The sequence below is a fragment of the Cavia porcellus genome, unplaced genomic scaffold (assembly GCF_034190915.1).
Source record: "Cavia porcellus strain 051 isolate PalLab524CR breed Dunkin Hartley unplaced genomic scaffold, mCavPor4.1 scaffold_32, whole genome shotgun sequence".
Lineage (NCBI taxonomy): Eukaryota > Metazoa > Chordata > Mammalia > Rodentia > Caviidae > Cavia > Cavia porcellus.
The window spans coordinates 21,051,494-21,072,426 of NW_026947515.1; the positions used below are offsets into that span (position 1 = coordinate 21,051,494).

The window sequence follows — 20,933 nt, forward strand, 5'->3', positions numbered from 1 at the left end:
ACCGTGCCCACATGCTCTATTCCAATCAGTGATATTTTGTGTATCACAGTAATTTAGAGACAAACACATGGAGCAAATGACTGAGCTGCACCCTGACCCCAACCACTGGACAACAGTGAGGAAGCGGTTGCCATCCTTATCAGAGTTGTCCTTTCTGTGGCCGACCAGGTAACTGAACTGGCACATATTTATTTTCCTTCTTCATGATTTCACACATTTGTTCCTACTGTAGATCCCAGCAATCTCAGGATATGACTTTCGATTCCTTATTAGGTTGAGAATGTTCACCTTTTCGAGTAAAGAAAGCACTGTACAGCTTCTCTTTGGCATGTCTGAATCAGACACATCACTATTCCTGTGCTGTGGGGTTGTTTTTAAGTAAACTAAGGCTGTGTGTCCTCCTCTACTCGTCCCTGTTATGGACCTCACAGTCACTATGGTTACCAGTCAGACAGACAGCTAAGGGGGCCTAATACTGAGGGAAGGGCAAGCTTCTCAGGCAGCCTGCCTGGCAGAGCTCTGGACTAGAGAAAACAAAGCCAGAGCTCGGAGGAGCACTCCCAAAAGGCCACGTGGAGTGGGGTTAGTCAACATGGTGTGCTGCAGCAGACACTCTAAACTTAGTATATTAAGCTGTCAAACAGAAAACAACAACAAAATCATGAGAATGACATGATTCTACTTATACAAGGTGAGCAGCTGTTACTCTAAAACTCTTTGCAGTAGTGGGGACTGAACCCAGGGTTCTCTACATTAAGCTATATCCTCAATCTTCTTTTAAGACAGGATTCCCCCTAAGGTGATCAGGCTGGGTTCACTTATGATCCTCCTCCCCTTCAGCCTTCCACAGTGCTGGGATTACATATTACAGACATTTGCCACCACGCAGAGCTAAACTCTGAAACTTTCTGAGCACTAACATGATACTACTAGTGAAAATTCCACACCAGATCTCGCGACACACAGTCATCAAAACGTAGTAAAGATTACCTTCAGCCTATGTGTATAAGGCACATATGAAACAAAAATGAATTTCTCTTTTAGGTTGGTCTTAGCCCCAAGACATCTCATCACATAAATGCAAATATTCAAGAATTTGAAAAAAAAAAAAATCCAAAACTTGTCTGCCAGAACATTTCTCACCTGTAACAGAGAGGTGAGACAGAACAACCAATATGTATAAGGCACCTAAAAGTCAGATTCACAGAAATAAAGTAGAATGGTGGTAGCCTGGGCTGGAGGAAGGGGAGTCAGTGTTTAATAAGGGTGGCATCCAGAAGATAAAAGAGCTCGGGACCCTGATGGTAGTGATGGCCACATAACAGTGATGATGCACGTAATATCAGTGAACTATGTTTTCGTTTGTTTGTTTTTGAGACAGTGAATTGCTGTGCAATTCAGGCTGGCCTTGAACTCGAGATGATCCTCCTGCTTCAGCCTCCCAAGTGCTAAGATTATAGGTGTGTGCCACTATGCCCCACTGTGTTCATAAACATGAATAAAATGGTAAATTTTATGTTACATGTATTTTATCACAATCAAATCTTTAGGTTATGTTTTTGCCTTGCCCCAGGAGGGAAAAGGAAGAGAACAGGTCTACAGTGGTACTCTGGAGACTCTAGATTGACATACCAGCACCTTAGGTTTTTAATCTGTCCCCAAGAACACCAGGAACAGCAGAAAAACCTGACAAGAGTCACGGGCAACCTCTATTGGGCGCAGAAACAATCAGAGGAGAGGCAGGAATTTAGATTTTTAGCCTTTTCACTTGATCCACCAGAAACGCCAGGGACCCAGGCAAATTTCTCAAGCTGCTACTTGTCTGGGAGGCCACCCAGAGCCCACCTCACCTCAGACGGATGGGGAAGTTTCTTTTCCTTTTTTGGAAAATCCACCTCTTCTCCACACTCACCAATTACAGGGTATGTGGGTGTATCACGAAAGAGATTTCCCAAATAAGGACAAGAGACTCCCAAAAGTGAGTCCCGTCTCAGAGCCACCCAGAAAGGCAGCAGTAGCCTGCTGGTGCCATTCAGCCGTGGTCCCTAAGCAGAAAGGCCTTCTTGAAGCAGCCGTGCCAAAGCTGGGACTGCTATCCTCCTGCTATTGTACTGCAATGCCCAGGCACCCTTCTGCCTCTCCAGGTCCTAAACCAGAGAAACTGAGACCATCTTTGCCCTCACCATTCTTCACATTTCTTTGCAGGGTTTCTCCCTGCTGCAGAATAATCACTTAGGTCACGGCAATGCTACTAGGATCACCCTCATCTTACTTTTTCTTCTTTATACTTAATTCCTTCCCTTTCACGCTGCGGGCAGAAATTCTGCCACCATGCACCGCAAACCTGTGGAGTTTGCCTCCACAAATATCTGCCAATTCCCATGCCAGATAATGCAGAGAAATACCAAGAATTATCAGGGGTCCAACAAGGGGGTGTGGGTATCAGTCTAAATAGTAAAATAACATGTAAACAAATGAAAACAAATAGTAATATTGAATAAAAGTCAAGTAACAATTCAAAACAGATTGTGACTATGCGTTACAGGAACACATCAGCCACAAAATGCTTCAGTTTAAGAGTACAATGCATCAGCAGGGCAGGGAGGACCAGCAGAGAGGGCTAGAGCCAGGTCTAGCAGGACAAGGAGGACTACAGGGGCCACGGTGTGCTGCTTCTAGAGATGAACATCCACTATGCCACCTTGCAGGCATAGTGGTCCAAACATACTATGGGACACACTATGTATACCCTCCCTGGCCAAGAGACACAGAGGCAGTTCTGCTAGCTCTTGACTAGCCTGATGAACAAGGAGCCCACCATGACTCATCAGAGTAGGAACAGGCCCACCCATTCCACAACAGAAACTTTCTATACCACCAGCAGGCTATAATTCCCTTATCCAGGAAATCTGACAGATAAGTTTATGCTGCTGATCAACAAATCAAACTTACATTTTAATTTTTAAAAATAGATTAACAATTTTAAAACCACTGACTAAATCACTCAGGGTTCCCCAGTCTAGGCACTGTTAACATTGTATGCCAATATTTTTTTTTGTGATGGGAGTCATCCTTGGCCTCTACCCCCTTATGCCAGTCACACCCACCAGGCCCTGAAACACTGCTGCTGCTGAGGACCACTGTTCTAGGCCCTCACCAACATAGGCTTCCACAGTGTCTGGAGCTTAGCCCACATGAGCCTGCCAGCGGACACGTTCTTGCTCTAGGTCTTAGAACACAGAGGGAGCAGGACTTTCTAGGCTCTGTACTGCTCCGGGTGAGGAACAGATGTGAAGGACAAACCACAGTGCAGGCTGCCAGGTAGCTATGGAACAGGCTGTTTCAGTCCATATGAGAAAGACCTCACTGCTTCTTCCTTCCTGACCTCTGGCCTCCATCTCAACCACCTCCTTGTAAGTCCCTCATGTGACCTTCCTGATATAATACGGAAAAGCCTTAGAAGGCAGAGGAGACACTTTACAGGTACTTCAACACAACTATCACCATTCTTTTTCACTCCCGAAGTAATACTATTTTATTCCTGGAGGTGCTGCACCCAGGTTCTCAGCACAACAGTACTAACTGCTGCCCCGTCAGTCTTCTAGCTCCAAAGTCATCTGCAGAAAGTGGCCCGTGCTCAAACACTTTCAGCTTTAGGCATCCCCTCAATACCCACCGTTCAGAACACATCTTTCCTGGGGCTTCTTTCTTTCTACACATTCTGGCATGGAGCCTTCTTTACCCCAGCACCACATGAAATACTACCCAGCCCAAACCTAGGTTTCTGGGAAACCACTGTGAGCCACAAGTGTTGGCACTCCTGGTTTGACGGCCTACATTACTGAGAAGTGGTGCTTGGGACGGCATGCACTCTATGTCTGTGGCAGCACAGAAGCAGCCCAGTAGCCATTTCTCTATGCTTATGCACCTGTGCCAAAGGGAATAGTGGATTTTGCTGGACTTCAAGAAAGAGTTACTGACTACTATACCAATCACCAAGGGAAGTCCAAGGAGCTCTATTCTTCAAAGGGTATATAGCCCTAGTACAACGTAAATGTCATCTGGCTCCTTCTATACTGTCACATTAAGATTAAATAGGACAAGTGGGAACTAAGGTAACCCTCAAAAGACAGCATTTGAAGCCACCTGTCCCCTACACATGCCTACAGCTCCACAGCCTGTGGGAGTCCCTGCTGAGACTGAGGACTTTGCCCTTGCTTTCCCTAATGCCTCTGTCCAAATGCCTACCAGCCTTTATCGGAACCAACTTACTCTCACCACAACCATGAAAATGATACCTCCTCAAATCGAAGGTCTAGGCCAGTGACAACAAACCTTTTAGACAATGCCCAAACTGCAACTCAAAACCCATTTATTTATTGCTCAGTGCTAACACTGCAATTAAACCTGAATACTGAAATTTTAGTTTTAAAAAAACATACATTAACATCTTTTGCCTTAAAAGAAAAACAACACATGTGCCACAGACTCACCACCACTGTCCTAGGCTTTCACCAGGGTCTAGATTTTCAGAGCCAGCTCCATGGTGGGGGGGGGGGGCAGCGGCAAGGCGGCTACAAATCCTTAGTACTCTAGGCTCCCAAACAGAAGCCTGAGCACTCAACACACCATGCTACTTATGACACCACAACAGAGGAACTTGGTGAAGGTCAGGGACAGAGACCAGGCAAGAATACTCACCATCTCATCCAGGGCATATCGCAAGAGGCCGTGCTCATAAAGGATGAAAAACCGTCGCTGCCATTTCTACAATGAAGCATAGAGTCGACGGTTAGGCGGGGTCCTGGGCCCTAGTCCTGGCTGGCTAGGCCCCCATATCTGACAAACCTGTATGTAAGGAACACTGGCTTCAATGCTTGTGTTTCTGGGGCAGGTAGCAGAAAAAGACAGCCCCAAGCATAAGCCCAGGGATTCACTGGCCAGGCTGGGGCCAGGAGAGGGGTGCAAATCACATGAGTAACTTGTCGTTCCACATGGCTTACTGGGTTTTTTGTATTGGTTTTTTGTCTTTTTGAGACAGAGTCTCACTATGAGGTTCAGGATGGTCTTGAGCTCACTTTGTAGCCCAGGCTGGTTTTGAACTTGCAATGATCTTCCTGCCTCAGCTTCCCGAGTGCTGGGATTACAGGCATGAGCCACCACACCTGGCTTCACTGGGGTTGTGTGTGTGTGCCTGCCAGGAATCCAACTCAGAACCTTGTGTTTGCCAGGCAGGCACTTACAACTCTGAGCTACACCCCTGACCTCCAAGTTGCTGGGGTTTAACAAGAAACCTCTTTTTAAAATTTGGAAACTCCTAGGAAGAACGAAGTAGAAACAACATGTAGTCACTTTTCTGCATTCCTTATGGAAGCTGGCACAGAGCTATCACATGATGCACATCGACATTTATTAGATGAAAGATCTAACATAATCTGGAAGAACTTGAGGATACCAAGGCACTGAGTCACCATTTTTAAAAAAAGATCCAAGAAAACTGCTATAAAAGGGGTTGCTCTGACGATCCATTGGGAGACAAGAAGGGGGCACCCAAGCTCTAGAATTTGGGAGAAATGAGGTAAAAAAAAATCAAAAGGCAGCCAGGTGTGGTGGTACATGCCTATAATCCCAGCACTTGGGAGGCTGAGGCGTAAGACCAGCCTAGGCTATAAACTGAACTCAAGGCCAGCCTGAACCGCATAGCAAGACTCTGTCTCAAAAAGACAAATTTAAAAAAAAAAAAAGGAAAGTGGACAGGTTCCAGCAGAAACAAGCTCAATCCAGGGTGCGACCAACTGTAAAGACACTTCCCTCTCTACCTAAAGACAAGGCTGCTGGGGGACCACCAGCTATTAAATGCCACTGAGAGCTGGAATGAAAAGGACTATGAGAATAGGTGTCTTCCTTTCTGTATGAAGAAAAGCCTTATCTGCTAGAGACTGTCAGTCTAAGTCATGATTAATAGGCACAGCTCCTGAACTCCAAGATCATCGGTAGGATCCAGAATCTATGTTCAACATTTCAAAAAGCTCAACATCATACAAATCTTCACTGACAATAAAAGCAACAAAACTAACCATGTCTTTTTGCTTGGGCATCAGACTTTTATCATTTATAATACTGATTTTCCTTATCAGAAGCTAGAATCAGCAATTCTATACAACCTTAATGGAAAACAGCAAGGTGACCACATCTCTGGGAAGTGTAATTTGACTGAACCTGTTGTCCGGAGCTCTCCCACCTGGGCAGTGGCAAGAACAGGGGCTTCAAAGGGCCTTGCTTACAAAGAAGACCTGCATAGACTGCTTCCAGGCTTGGATGTTATGGGCAAGTTGCCTGGACATGTATTCCGGAAACATTTCCAAGGCTCCTATATGCTGTTTTTGAAATCAAAGCCCACTCCACAAGGAAGCCTAAAGACCAGAAATATAAGGCAAAGTCTGTCAGGCCAGAATACTTAGGCCCGAGTACCCCAGATGGGATTGAGTAGCAGATACCTGGAGGAAGAAGATGGGAAGGGAGCAGAGCTGGAGCAACTCAAACTTCTTAGTGAATGAGTGGAAAAGGAAGGACAGGTTTGTTTTTTGGGGTTTTTTTTTTTGGTCTTTTTGAAACAGGGTTCTGCTATGCAGTTCAGGCTGGCCTTGGGCTCCCTTTGTAGCCCAGGCTGGTCTCGAACTTGTAACGATTCTCCGGCCTCAGCCTCCTGAGTGCTAAGATTATAGGAGTGTGCCACCATGCCCACTGGAAGGACAGTTTTTTAACCTGGAGCCAAATCCAAATGGGTACAAGCCACTGGCCAGAACAATACTAATTTACCATCTCATCGCTCCAGTAGGGACCTGCCCTGAAAAGGGTACCCAGGCAAGAGTGGCAATGAAATGTTTAGCAGGAGCTCAGCCCAGGCCTCCAAGCCCTCATCTGTTTATTAGCACTGAAGTGTGAGCTCCTGGCTTGGGAGAGAAGCAGGGTCTTGGCACTGAAGAAACTAAAAGCCAAAATGAGCATAACACAAATGTGGACTCCACTTTTCTTTTGCCTTTTCCATTCAATTGTTTTCAGAGTCAAGCTAACCTACAAAACAGGTAGCACCACACAAGAGCATCTCATTTTAAGGGGAAGACTGCACAACTATGTATAACTAAGACTTTTTTTGGTGAGACCTATTAAGTTTGACAAATGGGGACAGGGTCCCCTGCTGATCCTGCCATCTGAGTTCATTGTTCAACTCTTATCTCCCTCACCCACTCTGCCATTGTGCTCTCAGATGGGCCCCTTCACTGTCTGGTTCCTCTTGCCCCAGGGATTCACTCCAGTGTCCTTACCCTGGACCGGTGCACTGGGTTGTCAAAGTCAGTCCCATCTGGAGCCAGGAGCAGCCAGCCACCATAAATAGGTTTGGCCTAGAGGAGAAAAGAGAGAAGAGGTCATTAGTGGCCTTGGACTAGTGTGAGAGAGAACAAGTCAAGCCAACAAGCAAAAAGTCACCTGCCTCCTACTTCCCAGCTACAGTCTACAAGACAGATACTTGTGAGTCCAATCCTGGGGAATGGGGCGGGGGGTTTTGGGTCTACTGCACCTGGTGTGGAAAGGAACATAAACCCCTGCAAGAGTCTGTACTCCCTTGACTAGATCCCTAAAGGCATAGGTTACTTCCCTCATTCCTGATTAACACACCAAGATCAGGAGAAAGACATTTTAGTCAATGAATATGTGAGTGCTTGCATGTGCTGGGCACCAGGAACATAATGTGAAACACACGACCCAAAGCCCTCATCCTAATAATGCAGTCAGGGGCTGGAAGAAGCATATCACTGATCAAAGCTCACGGCTGCCGAAATACCAGCTGTGCAGCTCCTTGGCTGAAATCCTCTGAGTTTCAACTCTTTCATTTGAAAGGTGTGGGTGTTGACAGTTCCATCTATATCTCATAAAAGGTATATGAGGACTAATAAAATGAAATGCAAATGAAACCCTGCACAAGAAGATAAAATGATGCAGTTACTTTGGAAAACAGCCAAGCACTTCTGTAAATGTAGAATTACCCTTAGCCCTCACAATTCCAGGTGTATTAATTTAAGAAAACCAAAAACAGGTGCTCAACTAAAAACTTGTACCCAAATATTTTTTTTTTTTTTTTGGCACCAGGAATTGAACCCAGGGCCTCACACTTGCCAGGCAGGTGCTGTACTGCTGACTACCTCCTCAGCCCCAAATGTTCTTAACAGCACTGTTCACAACCACTAAAAGATGACAGCAACCTAAATGGCCTTCAACAGATAAATGGACAAACAAGATATAGTCTATCCATTCAACAAAGCATTAACCATAAAAAAGAATGAGGTACTAATACATTCTATAACATGCATGAGCCCTGAAAGCATTAGCTAATTGAAGAAGACAGATGAAAAGGCTCTCATTCTATAGAATTCCACTTGCATAAAAGATCTAGAAGGGGCCAGGCAAGGTGGCTAATGCCTGTAATCCCAGCACTTGAGAGGGTGAGGCAGAAGGATCACTGTGAGTTCAGGCCAGCCTGGGCTACAAATTGAGTCCAAGACCAGCCTGAACTGCATAGTGAGACTCTGTCTCAAAAAGACCAAAAAAAAAAAAAAAAAAAAAAAAAAAAATCTAGAAGAGGCAAACCCATAGATCAGAAAGCATGCTGGTGGTTCCCAGGAGCAGGAGTAAAAAGTATCTGCTGGATTTCTTTCGGGGGTGATAAAAAATGTTCTGGAGTAGGTCAATGGAGATGGTATACAAAATTGTGAATATTCCAAAAACCGCTGAACTATACATTTTAAAGGGATGAAATGTATGATATGCAAGTTATATCTCAGTAATAACTGTTTAAGGAAAAAACACCACTGAGCACAGTGTCGGCCCTAGAAAGTCTCAATAAATGTTGACCACTTTTATACTTTTACTGTCCAGAGTCCCTGCTTCCTAAGGTCCTGGCAGTGAGAGCTCAACTGAGTTAGAGAAACAGGACACACACTATGACTTCCAACGCCCTTTCCAGCCACACAAGCTGGCAAAAAGGGGACAGGAAAGGTACAACCAGGTCAGTGTATCTACCACCCTTTGGAGGGCAGTAACACAAAAGAAAACTGGAGAGCTTGACTGATGTTACCCAGAATTCTCTGGTTAAGCCTTAGGGATCTTCTTAATAAGCTATTTAACCCTCCAAACCGGGAAGTCCCATCACAACACCTCACTCAGCTATGATCTGTGACTCAAAGCCTGCTAAGTTTCTTGCTGGAAGTTACACAGCCTCCAGGCTGGACCAAGGACTATCTTTTCTTGTCTTCTTTCTGTAGGGTCCTTGAGGCCCTGGGAGCGTGAACTTTTCCTGTTAGCAGACTGGATAACTGAGTCTATGCATAATGTTTCACCTATGAAATGGTAACAAATGCTAAGTATTCTATACTTTTTGCCATCCAAAGAATCTCCTACTCCCATCAAGGTAGGGGGTGGGCTGCAGGAAAAGTCAGTCTTGCTTTGATGAAATACAGGAGTAGATATAGGCAGAGAGCTGGGGATTAGGCAGTCAGGGCCTGGTGCACTAAGTGGTTCATGGAATGAAGCCCCATCTGGGAAGGTAGGAGCGAAGAGAAGTAGAGATTTGTTTTTTTTCTTAGAATGCCAGCAGTGCCCAGCTAATCCCCAGGAGGGTAAGCCTATTCACTCTCTCCTTGTGTCACCGCAGGTAAACAGCCTAAGTGACCCCACAGAAGTCCACCTATGGCCTGGAAAAGTTGCAGCCAGCCATATAACTCCTTGTGTGTATCCAGACCCACTGATCCTATGTGGCTCCTCAACCCGCCCACAAGTGCCCACCTGCAAGGTCTGCAGGACAGATCAGAAAGCATCTCTCCATCTCCACCTGGTTTGACAATGCATCACTTTCTGGGCCTCTGCTGTATAGCTTTGGGGTGACATCACATCATCATCAGCTTACACAGACCTGGTCTTTCCCAAATGGGACAGTAAGAAACTGAGAGACTAGCACAAGTTCCCTCAGTAGCTGGGCATGGTGGTGTCCACCTGTAATCTCAGTACTCAGGAAGATTGCTGTGAGTTCAAGCCCAGCCAGGACTACACTGCAAGATTTTGTCTCCAAAAAAAAAAAAACAAGCCTCATTTTCCACATTCCTTCATTATCTAGGTCACATTCTCAACCCAGCCATGTCCTCTCTGGAATCATTATTCACTCAATTAATTCCTGTTCAGACCTAGTTGGTGCATGGCAAAGTCCTGAGTGCTACATACTAGGTACCCTGTCAGCACCACTAATCACGTATCCTGATATACATCACAATAAAGGGATATGAATGACAGCCCAGGTGAATGGAGGGCAGAACAAGAAATAAGGTCTCTGGAAAGAAGAGCTGGCTAGGAAGGAGTCCACTCATCAAAAGCACTGACTAAGACAACTTGAGAGAAACAAAAGAAGCATGGCGGTTGCCTTGGTTCAAGGGCCCTGGAATCAATAGTTAAAGATGCAGGGTATCTTCTGGGATTATAAAATGTTCTAAAAACAACTGCTTTATTGGCTATACCACTTTGGGAATATATATATTTTTAAAAACCACTGTATTGTGGACTTTAAATGTGCCAGTTAGACGGTATGCCTTTTGTCTCCGTAAGGCTCTTTTAAAAATTCATTTACCAAAGTCATGTCAGGCAGTGATGAAGATAAAGAAAAAAATTCATGGCTCTCTGTCCACAAGCAACGATCTGAACCGAGTCCTTCTCCCTAACCCAAGCGACTTTGTTCCAATCAGGTTAGCAAACCTCCATTCCAAAACAGTGGTTACAAAGATTACAAAGTCAATGATGGACCCACTGACCAGCAGGCAGGAGTGAAAGGGCCAGACAGGCCAAGGGGATCAGGAGACCCAGGAGCTGCTGAGCAGGCCCCTCAGGGTGTGACGGGGGCGCTTGGAGGACCTCCTAAAGCGGTGGTGGTAAACCTATGGCATGTGTGCCACAGCAGGCTGTTTGCTATCTTTAAAAGTTCACCATCACTGTCCCAGAAGCAGTCATACAGCTCTGACCTGTGCCTGCAGCTAGACAGAAGGAACCCCGAGCCCTGCTATTCGGCTTCAGGGCCACAGAGAGACAGGGGAAGGGGCAGTCAGCATGCAAGAGGTAAGCCCCCCCACACACACACAGGCAGGGTGGAAAACAGAGCACTCTCTGGTGAAGCCGTAACTAGGAGTCATCTTTAATCCTTTAGCATCTCCCACTGAGAACAGCCAGACTGTTCCCAGCCCACAACTCAACGTACCCAGCACCAGGACCCACTTACTGGCACATTTCAGTGGCTCCTTCTCTCCCCCATAACCCTGGCAAGAGGCCTGCTGCTCCCCAGTTCTCTACCCCACCCCTCTACTTGGCAATGCCACTCATCCAGCAAAGCCCAAGTCCCTTCCTTGAGAGGCTGTCCTATGCCAGCATGAGGTGCATCACTAACTTCACCATTTAACAATGATGTATGTCAGCAGTGACACGTCTATCATTTCATTATGAAATTACATTACCATAACCCCTCCATCCCCTACTCTGCTACAAAACATTCACTAAAGAAAGTCAGGGGTGCCCCACTGCAGCCTCCATCCCAATGCAGGTTTACAGAGGGGAGGGGAGGAGAGAGGCAGTCGCTGTAGAGAGCAGTCAGGCCTGGCTCTGAGTTTCCTTCCTCAAGAGAACCTGCAGACCTGACGTGGCTACCCTGTCTTTGTCTCCAGGCATGGAAAAGCCTGTTAGAAAGAACTGTTGTGGTTGTTATCTAAAATGCTATGTCCATCCACTGCCACAGAAGAACCACCACATCAGCCCAGAGAACCCAAACAGTGCAAAAGACAGCCCAAAGAAAGCTGGCCAGCAGTAAGGACTGCTCTGGATACACAGCAGCCTACTCAATTGTGCAGTTTTTTGGCTGAGTGTTTGACAGAGGCAAGAGGCAGGTGCCTGTATTCACAATGGGACCACACTAGACTACAAGGACCTACAGGTAGGATAGACCTGAGTTATTTCAGGCAGACTTTCTCACACAGGCCTTCCACAGGAGGCACAGTGTTCCAGCCCCACAGAAAAGCCACCATAACCACAGAGTGACTTCCCTTCCAGAGCAACTTCCCTTCCCTTGTGACCTGCAGAGAAACCAGATGTGGCACTTTGGGCTACTAGATAAAGGAGGATACTTAGGATCTGGGAACATTCTTCAACCCAATGCCCTTTCAAAAACAAAAGACTTGTCAGAGTCACTAAATCTTGGGAGCAACCTACATGTCCAGCAACAGATGAATGGATATAAAAAACATGATATTTATACATAATAGAGTACTACTTTGCCATAAAGAAGGATAAATCTGAATCATTTGGATGAGAATGGGGGTACCTTGAGACTGAAGGGGTTTAAGAGATACAGAGCGAGGAAGGGTGGGTAGAGGCTTAAAAAGAGAATTAAGAAATGTCATGTATATATGTACCAAATTCCCATGATAAATGTAATCATTATGTACAAACATGTACACATAAAATAAATATTTTTAAAAAACAGAGACTTGAAACTTCCACCTCCTGGAAGATGAGGAGACAACTCTCTCTACCCCTCTGGCTAATTACAACAAACACCCCAGACTCTCATCATGAATGAAACAAACACGAGAAGACTCCCAAAGCGGGGCCAGAAGAAAGAAGGTCAGAGACCTCAGCACCTGAGGAAGGGCTTTCTTTTTTTTTTCTAGTCATCTCAAAATGGGTACTGCAGAAGGTGAGCACCTGGAAACACCAATGGCAATTAACAAATTCTAATAAACATGCTCTGTAGCTTAAGGACCACACAGGGCAGCCAGGCAAGATGGAAAACACTAGAGATCAGACAGGAGGACTGCAAGTTTAAGGCCCGTCTGAATTACAAAGAAAGGAAAAGACAGAAGAGGAGGAGAAAAGAGGACAGAGGGGGGGACACCGAAGGGGAGAGGATAAAGAAATACTAACACAATCACCACCTTCCTTCATCCAATTGCCGTAAGCAATCAAATGCCAGACATGCATCATTGTCTGGCTCTATCAGGCACCCCAATACCAGCCCACACTGATGCTTCCTCACCAAGCAAAGAGCCTGTACGTCCATCCCCACCTAGCAGTATAAGTGTCCTTCCCTCTTCAGGCCAGAGTGGTATCAAGGAGTTCAAGTGGGGAGTCAAGATTCCTGCCACTGCATAGCAGACATGGGTAACCCCGCCTGGCCTCGGGAGTTAAGGGGAGCCAAAGAGGGCCCCTCTGGCCTCTGGAGCGGTGTCAGAATAACCAATTAAAAGTTATCCTACAGAATAAAAAACATCCAGATTTCCATCAAAAATCATCATCATGAAACAACCTCTTGCCCCTCTGGTGAGCGGCTGTGAGCCTGGCAGGCTGCAGCAGCCCAGGATAGGAGCCACTGGTGTTTTCTGGGACCTGTGCCATGCTGGAATCTGAAATGCTGGATAGCCAAAAAACCCCTCCTCCCTCTGGTGTGTGGCTATGAGTGTGGCAGGCTGTGGCAGCCCAGGACGGGAGCCTCTAGTGTTTACTGGGACCTGCGCCATGCTGGGACCTGGAGGGCTGGAAACCAAGCAATACCACCCCCCCAACCTACCCCCCACCCCGCCGCTGCAGCGGCTGTAAGGGTGGTGCAGGACTGAGAATCAAACATCACATCCCCCCCCCACTTTGAAGGCAAATACTTTTATTCCTGTTTTGCTTTGTTCTAATTAATGGTATTACTTTAGCCTATTTTATTTTGTTGAACTTCAATATACATGAAAGTACGGATAGCTATTTTGAAGAGAACGAGAGACTTTACAACAGCCATTAGTGATTTCCCTATTGTCTGGTTTTGAAGACCTAAAATACCTTCCTCATTATGTTCAGATCAATTTTACATTAGTTGTTTTGTATGAATTCTCTGAGAAGACATGGTCAACTATCTGGAAGAAAACAAGAGACAATATGATAAATAGTAAAGATCTCAGGTTGTCTAGCTTTGAAATTTATATCTCTTACATTGCTTTCTTATATCCTGTTTTGTTGTGCTTAATTTTACCCCCTTTAAAAAATAAAAATTTAAAAAAATCATCATCACACCAAGAACCAGGATGATAAAAAATTTAATAAGTAAAGATGGTCAGTAGAGGCCAACACCAAAGTGAAAGAAGCATTACAATTATCTGATAATTAAAGATTTTAAAGCAGGAATAATACAATGCTTCAAAAAAATTGTAAGTATGCTTGAAATAAAGACCAAACTAGGAGAATCAGAGCTCCCGAGATCTGGCCATGGTGAGACTCAGGCAGCTTATTCACCTTCTCTCCTGGTAAGTGCCTGTGACGTGGGCCAGGAGAACCAGAGCTCCCAAGATCCAGCCATGGTGGGACTCAGGCAGCTTATTCACCCGCCTTCTTGGTAAGCGCCCATGGCATGGGCCAGGAGGAGAACCAGAGCTCCCGAGATCTGGCCACGGTGGGACTCAGGGAGCTTATTCACCCGCTCTCTTGGTAAGCACCCGTGGCGTGGGCCAGGAAGAGAACCATTACCTGTGAGCTTACTGCCAAGCGGGCTGAAAATCAAGCACCCTTCCCCTGCCCACTCCCCCCATAGCTACTGGGGATAGATGGCTCAGCATCTCTTGGGAGGATGACCATATGTAGTATAGCAAATACGGGGGATTTCCTTCTATCTTCTGTTTGAAGGCAAACGTTGTTTTCACTGTTTTGTTTTGTAATGTTTCTTTTGCTCTATTTAGTACTCTCAATTGGTTTTATAATGTTCTATTTTTGGTTTGACTTTACTATACCTAATTGACTAGACAACTACTGTGAAGTTAACAAGATATACCATAGCACCTATTACTACTATTCCAGTATCCTACTGTGAAATCCTGTACCAATTTCACTGCATTGTCTTGAATGGCTTTGTTCTGTCTTGTGTTGTTGCATTTTTACTACTGTCAAAATAAAATTTAAAAAAAAGAAAGAAAGAAAGACCAAACTAAAAACACAACAGAAGCTGCCTGTGGTGGCATACATCTGTAATCCCAGCAGTCAGAAGGCTGAGATCGAAGGATCTCTATGAGTTTGAGGCTAGCCTAGGCTATACAGTGAGTTCAAGGCTAGTCTGAACTACATATGAGATTCTGTCTCAAAAAAAAAAAAAAAACCACTAACAACAACAAAACAGCCACAACAGAAATAAATTCAATGGATAGGCCAAAAAGCAGATCAGGACCAAAGAATCAGTGACATCACAGAGAAAATAGACTGTAAAAATAAATAATCAATCCTCAGGGACCTGTTCAACTATGATAAAAATCTAACAACCACATTATCAGATTCCTAGAACAAGTAAAGGAAGGCAGAAAAAGTACTCTGAGAAAAAAATGGCTGAAAATCCCCTGAAACTGAGCAAAGGTGGCAAGTTAAAACTTCAAGAAGCTTACTGAACTCCGAAGAATAAAGCCACACATCATAAGGGGAAAAAGACAAATAAAAAATCCCAACAAAACAAAATGAAATAACTTGAAAGCAGCTAGAGAAAAAACTGTACCCTATGCATAGGCGAAGCCAAAAAAGAATGGTGAGACTTCTTCCCAGCTGTGAAAAGCAGAAGGAAGAAGCATAGTACTTCCCCAGTGTGGAAAGGAAACAACAGTCAACCCCAAGTCCTACGTCCAGTGACACCAACCTCTAGGAATGAAAGAGAAATCAAGACACTCCCAGATGAAAAAAACTAAAGAAACGTGTTAGCAGATTTACCTCTAAAAAACGATCAAAGGAAGATCTTTGAACCAGAGAAATCTTAACAGATGAAACACTGGAATATCCAAAAGGAAGCAAGAACACAGCCATCAAATATGGGTAAGAGCTGAGAGTGGCTGCGCACCCCTGCAACACCAGCACTTGGGAGGCTGAGGCGGGAGCACCACAGCAAGTTTAAGGCCGGCCTGAACTACATCATGAGATCCTGCCTCAACAAAACAGAACAGAACAAACAAACAAAACACCTGAGTAGATAATTAGGCTTTCCTTCTTTTGAGTTTTTAAAATTATGTTTGGTGACTCTAAAACAAAAAATTACAATTGTGGTTTTAAATGTAATGGAAAAACTTAAGACAATTATACAGGGAAAGAAATAAGGACACAAAGGTAGGTACTCTTTTTGTTGATCAGATGAATCTACCAAATAGCTTATAATAAGTTATATATTAGAATGTCTACAGCAGTGATGGTGAACCTTTTAGAGCTTTCAATGATAACAAACAGGTGTGGCATGTATATCATAAATTTGCCACCACTGGTCTTTAGTAACTACTAAAAAATAAAAAAATATAAAATTTTTGCTTTTTCTTGGTTGTTGTTGCTATTTTTCTTTTAAGAGAGTCTCACTATGTAGTGCAGGATGGCCTTGAACTAACTTCTGTAGGCTGGGCTGACCTAAAAATTATGATCGTCCTGCCTCAGCCTCCAAAAGAGCATGCTAGTATCACTATGCTCACAAAAATCTGTTATTGAGAAACACTGAAAAAAAAATTCTACAAAAATTAAAATTCTAAAAAAAGCTCATGTAACCCACAGAAAGCAGGAAAAATAAAAATAAAAACCACAGACAATAGAGAACAAAACAAAAAAGTTATGGCCTGGTATATTAATAATTGTATTAAATGTGAATGATCTAAATACACCAATTAAATCACAGAGGATTGGCAGACTGTATTTTAAAATCATCATGCTACTTTGTCTGTAAGTAATTCACAGCAAGTATAATGATTACAGGCAGGTTGAAAGTAAAAAGGTGGAAAAGATACATCTTGTAAATATTAATCAGAGAGTTAATATAACAGAGTTGTTATATTAACAATAGATAAATATTTTAGCACCAAGAGAAATCTTATATAATGATAAAAGGGCAAATACACCAAGACATAAGAAGCCTAAATGTGTGTGCACCAAACAGAGCTACAACTAACATGAAATAAACAAGTCAACTATTACAGTTTTAAACACCAACATCCCTCAAACAATCTTTCAGAGAAAATGGCATCTTTTTTTCCTTTTGGACAGAGTCTTGCTATGTAGTTCAGACTGGCCTTGAACTCACTATGCAGCCTAGGCTAGTCTTGAACTCAAAGGGATTCTCCTGCCTCAGCATCATGATCGAGCACTGGCTGAGCTAACAGGCCCACACCGGGCTTCAAACAAGGCTTCTGCAACTGATGAATAAAAACACAAACAAATCAGCAAGAATATAAAAGAAAATCACTGACACCATTATTATAGTTTGAATGTTTGTCCCTCCAAACTCACATTAAAAATTTAATTCTATTGGAATAGTACTAAGAGTATTACGAGACATTTACAAGGTAATTAGGTTATGAAGGCCTCCCTCGAGGATGGGATTATATAAGGGCATTGCACTAGGGCAACTGTAGACCCATTAGTCTTTTTGCCCTGTCACCATGTGATAATTTTGCAAATGGACTCTTGCCAGATGCCAGCACCTTAGACTTCCCAATCTCCAGAAAAATGAGAATGTAAATTTCTCTTCATTATAAGTTACTCTGTCTTGGGTCTTTGAATACAGAACCACAAAGGGACTAAGAAAACCATCAACCAACAATCTAACTGACATCAATAAAACAATTCGCCAAGTAAGAGCAGAACATACATTGTTTTTGAATGACCACAGGATACGCACCAAAGCGGGCCATATTCTGGGTCATTTAACAAGAACTCAATAGAATAAAATAGCTGAAGTTCTCTGATCACAAATAAACCAAACTAGACATCAGTATAAGAAAGACAGCAGGAAAATCTCCAAGCATTCGTAAATTGAATAATCTGCAAGTTAAAGAGAAAACCTCAAGGGAAATATTTTCTAAAACACTGAAAAAGCAAAAAAATATAATGCATCAAAACTCATGGGACATAGCTAGAGCAATGCTGAAAGGGAACTTTATAGAATTTAAATGGTCACATTAGAAAACAAGTCTCCATACAGGTTCCATTTTAAGAACCTACAAAAAACAAGACAAAGCAAGAAAAAAGACAACAGTGAAGAAGAGCACAAATCAATAAAACCGAAACAAAATACAATCAAAAAAATAAGGAGCTGGTTCTTTGAAAACACCAGTAAAACTGACAAACTTCTTGCAAGATCAACAAAGAGAGAAGGTGAAAATTAACAGTGTCAGAAATTAAATAGGATAGGGGGCTGGGGATTTAGCTCAGCGGCATAAGCGTCTGCTTGCAAGCAGGCAGTCGTGAGTTCGATCCCTGGTACCGATAAAAAACGAAAAAGACAAAAAAAAAAAGAAATTAAATAGGATAGTGGCTGGGGGTTTAGCTCAGTGGTTTAAGCGTCTGTTTTGTAAGCGTGTGGTGGTGAGTTCGATCCCTGGTACCGGTAAAAATACAAAAAAAAAAAAAAAAAAAATTAAATAGGATCTACCACTATAGATCTTGCAGACATCATAAGGATAACAAGTAATACTATAAATAACTCTACACACATTAATTTGAAAACTTAGATAAGACTCATTTTGCGTAACCCCCCCCCACACACACACACATACACACAGGCAATCTGAGTGATGCTGTGACTGATAAGGAAATTAAATATTTAACTTTTTAAAAAAAATATGTAACTTTAAAACTACCAAAAAAGAAATCTCCAGGCCCAGATGGTTTTAATGGAAAATTCTACCAAATGTTGAAGGAAATTAACGTTAATTTCAAATAGTCTTTTTGAGAAAACAAAAAACTTTCCAATTCATTTTACGAAGCTAATATTACCTGCTGCCAAAAGGAACAAATAAGATACTAAGTATCTTCTTTCATGAATAGAGAAGCAAAAAACAACAAAATATTAGCAAATAGAATTCAACAATATATTTACAGAATTATAAAGTATAACTAGTGTTTATTCCAAGGATAATGGTTTAATGTCCAAAAATTAATCAGTGTAGTTCATCATATTAACAGGCTACAGGAAAAAACTCTCTTATCAATTGATGCAGAAAAATATGAAAAAATCCAACAATCGTTCGATTTTATAAACTTTTTAGAAACACAGAGGTGAACCTCCTCATCTTGATATAGAACATGTATAAAAAACTTCAGTTAAACCTCTAAAAAAAAGAAGCAATGAGTTGGGTATGGTGGTATAGACCTATAATTTTAGCACTCTGGGAGGCTAAGGCAGGATGATCACAAACTGAAGCTCAACCTGAGACTTAGTGAGACTGTCTCAAAATTAAAAAGAATAAAAAACAAAAGGGATGAGGATATAGCTTACTGTTGAAGACCCTGTAACAGTCCTCAGTACCAGGAAAGGAAAAAAAAAGATCTCAGAAATGATGTCCATTCTCAACTTTTATTCAACACTGTCAAAATCTCTATCTGGCTGGGGCTGGGGATTTAGCTCAGCGGCATAGGTGCCTGCCTTGCAAGCAGGCAGTCGTGAGTTCTATCCCTGGTACCGATAAAAACGAAAAAGATAAAAAAAAAAAATTTCTATCTGGTATAATAAGAAAATAAACAGATACACAGATTGCTAAGGAAGGAACAAAACACGTATGACACAAACTGTCTATGAATTCATAAATTCTACACAAAAATTCCTAAAACTAAATAGTTCAAGATTACAGTATGCATGTGTATTAAAATCAACTGCATATTTTTAAACCTAAAAAAAAAAACTTTATTAGTACACGTTTGCAGTACATGTAGTTTACAAACATTTTGTGGAGTGGCTACATGTACATAATACAGCTTGCTTCTTTTTTAATCTCATTTCTTCACCCTCTCTTCTAATCCCCCGTCCCGATTTACACTCTTGTTGATATAACTGTATATTAATAGTACATGAACATTTAAATCAAGATATAATACCAGTTATATTTGACCCCCTCTAAGGTGAATATTTAGGTACAAAATTAATAAAATACATATAGATTGAACCCTATACAATTCAGAAGAAAAAAATCAAAGACAACCTAAAAAAACAGATATACTGTTTTCTTGTACTGGAATAAGTTTAATGCAGTTCTCATCAGAATCCCAGGAAGATTTTTTTCAAAAATAAACAAACTAGTTTTTTCTTAATTAAAAAAGAGGACTGAAGAGGGCCGAGGCTGTAGCTCAGTAATAGAGCGCCTACCTAGCATGCACAAGGTCCTGGGTTTGAGCCCCAGCATCAGATGAATGAATGAATGATCTATCTACCTAACTACAAAACTTACTTATGCATAGCAATCAAGACTATGGTATTAGTATATCTGACATACAGATCAGTGGGACAGATCGAGAACCCTGCAATAAATCCACACAAGAATGTTCACCTTAATTTCTGATAAAGGTGCAAAAGCAATTCAATGAAAAAGGAATAGCCTTTCTACAAATGGTGCCAGGGCAGTTGTTCATCCATAGGCAAAACTGAAACACCCTTAAGAGAATACAAAAATTAACTTTATATAAAATTCAACTCAAAATAGAACACAAACTTAATTGGTAAGGTGAACTTCATTAAAAAGAAAATGTTTGCTCTACAAACGACCTTGTAAGAAGAATGGGGGAAAAAAGAAGCTAGACAGTATGATAAAATATTTACAAACTACCTATGTGACAAAGAACTAGTATCTAGAATATATAAAAGCCTCTTAAAATCCAACAGTAAAAACAAACATTTAAACTGGATGCGGTGGTGTCAGCATCCAGTCAGCCTATAATCGCAGCTCTATGGGAGGCTGAGGCAGGAGAATTAAAAGGCTGAGCCCATCCTGGGTAATGAAGCAATTCAGTGAAACTCTGCAGTAAAATAAAAAGGGCTGGGGTAAGTAGCTCAGAGGAAGACTCTGAATTCAATTCCCAGCACTGTTAAAAAA

At 42.6% G+C, this 20,933-nt stretch overlaps 1 protein-coding gene across 6 annotated transcripts in view; it reads right to left on the reverse strand.

Annotated features, from left to right (window-relative positions):
- The window catches only part of Mprip (myosin phosphatase Rho interacting protein), a 130,983-nt gene that overhangs the window by 89,656 nt on the left and 20,394 nt on the right, over positions 1–20,933 (reverse strand). For all 6 annotated transcript variants that reach the window (XM_063242283.1, XM_063242282.1, XM_063242280.1 and 3 more), the window contains exons 2-3: positions 7,326–7,403; positions 4,702–4,767 (exon numbers count right to left, since the gene is read on the reverse strand). In XM_063242283.1, the coding sequence (XP_063098353.1) occupies positions 4,702–4,767; positions 7,326–7,403 (144 nt within the window). The remainder of the gene's footprint in view (positions 1–4,701; positions 4,768–7,325; positions 7,404–20,933) is intronic.